Raw genomic sequence first — 6,066 nt, forward strand, 5'->3', positions numbered from 1 at the left:
ACAATCAGTCCTGATAACAATTATTCACTATTGTATCACAAGAGACCTATCCTCATCTCCTTTCATCAGCCCCTACTAGACAGAATGGATACTACTCAGTGGAGAGTCTACCATCTTCCACGCCCTCTGGATCTAGGTTCCCTCTTGAAAGCTTGTAAGCCAGTCACTTCTTGGCTCTGTATCCCCCCCATTCTGGGTAGCCAATGTCCAAGTTGCCCATCTCTGTCCTCTCCGTGTGCAGAGCGGGTGGGAATGATCCTCGCAGTGAAGGTCTGTTCCCTCTTTTGAGCTACTGCTTCTATAGGTTTATGTCAAGTTCATCAAATTGTATCAGATCACTTTTTTTTCCCTCTTCTTTCTTGTTCTGGTTGAGCTCTGATCATCCAGTCATTGAAGCCAGGTCAAGTGGGTAATATCTGCAAGTGTGGTGTTCTTATGCATGTGCCCTCTCTTCTTATCAGCTGGACGCTTCACTCTCCATTCTAGTTCTCTGTGGCTATGTCACTAACTCTGGGCCCAAGAATCGCCAGGTTTTGCCACACTGCTGGTCGACCAGGTCTCCGCCCAGGTTCACAAGAGCCTATTGAGCGTTGTAGGGCTTAGCTCGCAGATTCATTGCTGTTTTTCCCTCACTTCCCCTTTCAGTGAAGAACATGGTCACCAATTAGAGTGTGTATTCCCATTGAGTCTTAGTCTTAGAAGGGGGTTTGCCCTGAGGGAGACCCGACCACTTGCCTTGATGTCTCCCTGGGCGAGCCACTTGTTTGTTTTTGTAGTAATCAGTTGGTCTGCCTATATATTTTTTTAATGTTTTATTGTGAACTATGATAGTCTACATGAGCGAACTTTAGTTTTACATCCACTTCATTTTTTGTAAGCTCAGTCGTGATGCTCCCTCCTATTCCTAACTTGAGGAATTTAAGTCTTTTCTTTTTTCTTGGTTAGTCTAGCTAAAGATTTGTTAGTGTTGTTGATATTTAAAAAAACAAAAACAAAAACAAAAAACTTGATTTCATCAATTCTATTATTTTTCTACCACACTTCATTAATTTCTACTATAGTCTATCATTTTTTCCTTTTGCTTGCTTTGCATTTAATTTACTCATCTTTTTCCAGATTAGGTTATTGATTTCAGTTTAGGTTAGGTTATTGATTTCAGTTATTGATTAATACTATAGTATTAATATAGTTCATAGCTACAATTTCTCTCTAAGCACTGTACTGATAGTTTTCATTCATGTCTAAGTACTTTCTAGTTTCCTTGTGATTGCTTCTTTGATCCACTGGTTATTTGTTGTTGCTGTCAAGTAGGTTCGGACTCAGAGCGACCCTGCAGTTCTGCAATCGCAGCTCCAGTCATCACATTACAGCAGGCTAATGTTTACGTTGATAATTTTGTATGCTATAAATATCCAAATGGCCTTGGCAGAAAAAAGATTCCCCACCTATGTTATATAGGGTTCCCAAGGAGCAGCTGGTGGATTCGAACCACCAACCTTATGGTTAGCAGTCCATTACTTATCCAACAGCGCCACCACAGGAGTGTGTTAATTATTTTCCACATAATTGTAAATTTACCAATTTCCTTTGTTATTTCATGCTACGGTAGTCAGGGAACGTACTATAATTCTAACCCTTTTCTATTTATTAAGGCTTCTTTCATGCTCTAGATATGGTCTATCCTAGCGGATGCTCCACAGGAGCTTGAACAGAATATGGATTCTGCTGTTGTTGGGTGGAGTGTTTCACAGATGTTTACTAGGCTTAGTTGGTTTGCTAAAATGTTTAGTGTTGCTAAAGTCTTTTATTTCTCTGTCGATCTGCCAGGTTATTCTATCCATTATTGAAATTAAGATAGTGAGGTCTCCAACTATTATTGCTGAATTGCCTACTTCTCCCTCCAATTCGGTCAGTTTCTGCTTCATGTATTCTGGCACTCTGTTGGCAGGTGTATACCAAATCCACTGCCAAGGAGTCGATTCTGACTCATAGCAATCTTACATACTTACATTAATTCCTGATAAACAGACCCTTTTATTATAAATTGTCTTTTTATTCCCAGTAACAGTCCTGGTGTGGCACTGTGTGTTAATGCACCAGACTGCAAAGTTGTTTGAACTGCAAGGTCGGTGGTTCAAGCTTACCAGCTGCTCCTTGGAAACCCTATACAGGGTCGCTATGGGTCGCAATTGACTCAACGGCACTTAACAATAACATCTTTAGGTTTAAGGTCTATTTTACCTGAGATAAGTAGAGCCACTTCAGCTCTCCTGTGGTTGCCATTTTCATGATATATCTTTTTGCATTCTCTTACTGCTAACCTATTTCTATCTTTAAATCTAGTATGTCTAAAATATCCTGTGTTCTCACCTACTCTGTTGTTGAAAAGATGGGCTCTAGAGTTGGACTACCTATATTTGAATTCTAGCTCCATCACTTTCTAGCTGTGTAATCTCAAGATTACTCTGTGCCTCAGTTTCCCTATCTGTAAAGTGGGGATGAAAACAGTACCTATCTCAGAGTTGCGGTGATGATGACACAAATTACTATACATAAAACACTTGATACAGATCTTCTCACATATGAAGTGCCACCTAAGGGTTAGCTGCTATTCTTGTTGTTGTTAAGTGCCGTGGAGTCAATTCTGACCCATAGCGACCCTGTAATAGCTGTTATTATGAGGGGCTTAAAAAAGTTCATGGAAGAATGGAGCAAAAGGATTATGGAATTTTTACAGGATCTTTTTGAACCCCCCTTGTATTATATCCACTGTGTACCAACATCTCTAGTTGGACTAATTAGAATATAGATGTGTCGCTTAACATCCATTTGGGTACTGTCCAACAGCATATGTGTCCCTGGGCCGGAGCTCCCAGGTTTCTGAGGTTGGAGCCCCACTTCTCCTGGCTGCTACACAGAGTCAAAAAGTCCCCTTGCCTGTCGTGGTAGAGACCCAGACCCCAAATTCCCAACTCACCTCAGCTCCTGAGACTTGGGTCTGTTGTTAAGTTCTGATTCATAGCGACCCTGTGTAGGGTTCAGACCACCAACCTTGAGGTCTAGTGCTTATTCTACGGCGCCACCTTGTATGGTCTCACAGGGCACTGATGGAAAGGGATACACCCAGCTCTGCCTCTGGCACAGGTCCCCTCTCTGGGCACTTTCTCATGGACAAGCTAGCCCTTCCCTGCAGCTGGCTTAGCAGACAGGTGACAACAACTGAGTAGGACCCAGTCAAGGCTCACCTGAGGTGTCCCTGTCGGAAGCTACCCAAGTCACAAGAACACATGTGTTTACACAATCTTCAAATCAAATAATGTCCTATTTCACAGAACATATCCTGGCCATTAAGCACCACAGACCGATAGATCTTTCCACATCCACTCCTTTATTCTCCCAATCTGTTTTCACACTGTAGCCAGAGGATCTGGCACATAACACAAATCAGATCTCTTCATTGCTTAAAATCCTGCTTTCAACTGCCCTAGAATTCTTGTAACTCTATGCTGCCTACCGCTCTCTTCATCCCCCAACCCTTCACCTTCAGTTAGGTATAGCTGAGTATCTCCCTGCATTGACCTTGTGTAATTTTTTAAAGCAATCATTATTTATTTAGTTTAGATTAGCTCCTATTAAAAGGGCAGTCTAACTGCTGAACTTCAGTTCCTCTTACATAGGCCTCACCTGTAATTTATGTTCAATAAAGAATAAATGAAATGCATCAATCTCCTTCACAGGTTTGTTTTGGCATTCGAAGGGACTTTCTTGGCACACTATTACAAATGGTTATCAGACAGCAAGAAACCTACTTAGGAAAGTTTGAAGATGGCTGGATTGTGAGATCCGGGTGGGTTTGCATTTACATCTTTGTATTACTAGATTCTAGAAAAGCTCCAATAAGTGTGTGCTGAATACTTTTCTTGTAACAAGGATGGCTGAATGTCTTGATAACTAACTCCAACACTGTCGCTTTTCTTATCCCAAAGCCCAGGTTCCCCTATTACTGTCCCTCGGTTCATTCTAACTACCCTGATACCCAGGTGAGCCACGCCCCCCACCAAGCACTGACTCAAAACTCACTCAGCTTTTCTATCATTAAAAGTGATTTTAGAGAAGTGACATGAAATTACAGCTCTTAGCTAACAGCGGGGCACCCCTGGGTCCTCTCCGTATCCCACCGAAGCCCAGTCCCCAAGGCCCGGCATACAGCAGGCGTCTCTTGAGCACATCACCCTCTGTTGAGCTGATAATAATCAACATAAAGGTGGCTCCGTTCCCCATGTAAGGAAGGGCCCTGCTCCTCGCCCAGCGTCGAGCCCTCGGCTGCTCGTGTGTGTCCCGGGCCCGGGCTGTCCCTGCACTAGTACCAGCTCGGGTCCGCGCCCGGACTCGGGTTCGCCCCGGCTGGGCCTTTGCCCCACTCACTGTTCTTGAGGAAGCGCTCCTCGTGCAGCACGGCGATGGCATTGACACAGAGCAGGGCCGCCTGCAGCAGCGAGTACAGCGTAAAGGCCATGGCCACCCAGAGCCACACTCAGGTCTACTCCTGCCGCCGGCGACGTGGCGCTGCCCCCGCAGCACTCTCCTACGGCAGCCGAAGGAGCCCAAAAACCACTCTCGGAGAAGCCCCGCCTTCATCTGGCTAAGAACCGCCCTACGCTTCCAGCAACAAGTTGGGTTGGCTCAACTGTCCAGACTTCTATGGTCCAATATAGTAACTACGTGTGGCTGTTGAACTCTTAAAATGTAGTTAGTTGGGATGGAGAGGGGCTGTCAGTGTAAAATACACCCTACATTCAAAGACTTAGTACTAAAGCAAGAATATAAAATATTCCAATAATTTTTATGCTGATTATATGTGAAAATGATAGTATTTTGGATCTTTTGGGGTTAAAAAATACATTTATGAGACCTGGGTCTCCTGAGCCCATGGACATAGCCATAGAGAGCTAGAGCTGAGAGTGGACCATCCAGCTGACATGAAGTGAGGGGAGATGCACAAGAATGCCTAAACTTGCAGATAGTACCCATTTGACCTAGCTTCCATGACTTAAAGATCACAACTCCAATAAAAGAAGATAAAAAAATTTTAATAAAGGAAACAAGTGTAAATTGCTACAATTTGATGAATTTGACCTATATTTGTGAATGTGATGGTGGTAGTTGGTGGTAGTTATGTGCCATGAGTTGGTTCCGACTCATAATGACAGTGTTTCTGAGGCTGTAAATCTTTACGGGAGCAAAAAGCCTCATCTTTCTCCCGTGGAACATCTAGTAGTTCAAAATACCAACGGAGAGGGAAGAAGTCTTCATCCTACTCCCTCTGTATGCAGGGGTGATAGGGATGGGCAACTTAGATATTTGCTACCTAAATGGGAGATGGTCTATATAGAAAGGCACGAAGTGACTTACAAGTTTTCAAGGGGGAGTTTAGTTTCAGAGTATGTGGGGGAAGGTAGAATCCCCACTGAATGATTTTCGTCTTGTCTAGACAGGTCTGGTAAAAGGAGATGGAGATAAGATTCTTATGATTCAATAGTGTGTAGTTGGTATCCTCACTAATTGTGATTGTCACAACTGTAAAGATAGAAGTTTTGTAACATGAAGTGGGAATAGTTCATCTTACATTCCAGGAACAGAGGACCCTAGGACTATTAAGGGAGACGAGCATGAGCAAAATGTGGAACTCTACGGAGAGAAGCAGTGACACCAGAGATGGATGGAGGCAGAGCATGGAAAGAGAGAGAGCAGGTGAGGACTCTAAACTCAGGGAAACAGAAAGGCAGGCTTGCAGAGTGTGCCCTTTAGCTGTTTAAATGATTATATATTCCAGAGTGTTTTGGTGTACACCCTTCCCCCCAAAAAAGAAATAATACAAATAAGATCATTAAATAACTTTGACAATGAAAAAAAATATGTAAAAAAGGAAATTTCCTGCTAATTTTCAAAATGACATTGAGGTTTGTGTTATATTTCTATTGGACAGCGCTGCACTAGATGCTCACAAAAGCTATATGATATATATTCCCATTTTACAGATGAGGAAACTAAGACTTTGACAAATTA

The 6,066-nt window shown here is 42.9% G+C and overlaps 1 protein-coding gene across 1 annotated transcript in view; it reads right to left on the reverse strand.

Moving 5' to 3' along the window:
* Positions 1-4,516, reverse strand: part of IER3IP1 (immediate early response 3 interacting protein 1) — a 14,112-nt gene extending 9,596 nt beyond the window's left edge. The window contains exon 1 of the mRNA XM_006835112.1: positions 4,426-4,516. Coding sequence (XP_006835175.1) covers positions 4,426-4,516 — 91 coding nt within the window. The remainder of the gene's footprint in view (positions 1-4,425) is intronic.
* Between the last annotated feature and the right edge of the window lie 1,550 nt (positions 4,517-6,066).

The sequence above is a fragment of the Chrysochloris asiatica genome, unplaced genomic scaffold (genome assembly GCF_000296735.1).
Source record: "Chrysochloris asiatica unplaced genomic scaffold, ChrAsi1.0 scaffold00015, whole genome shotgun sequence".
NCBI lineage: Eukaryota > Metazoa > Chordata > Mammalia > Afrosoricida > Chrysochloridae > Chrysochloris > Chrysochloris asiatica.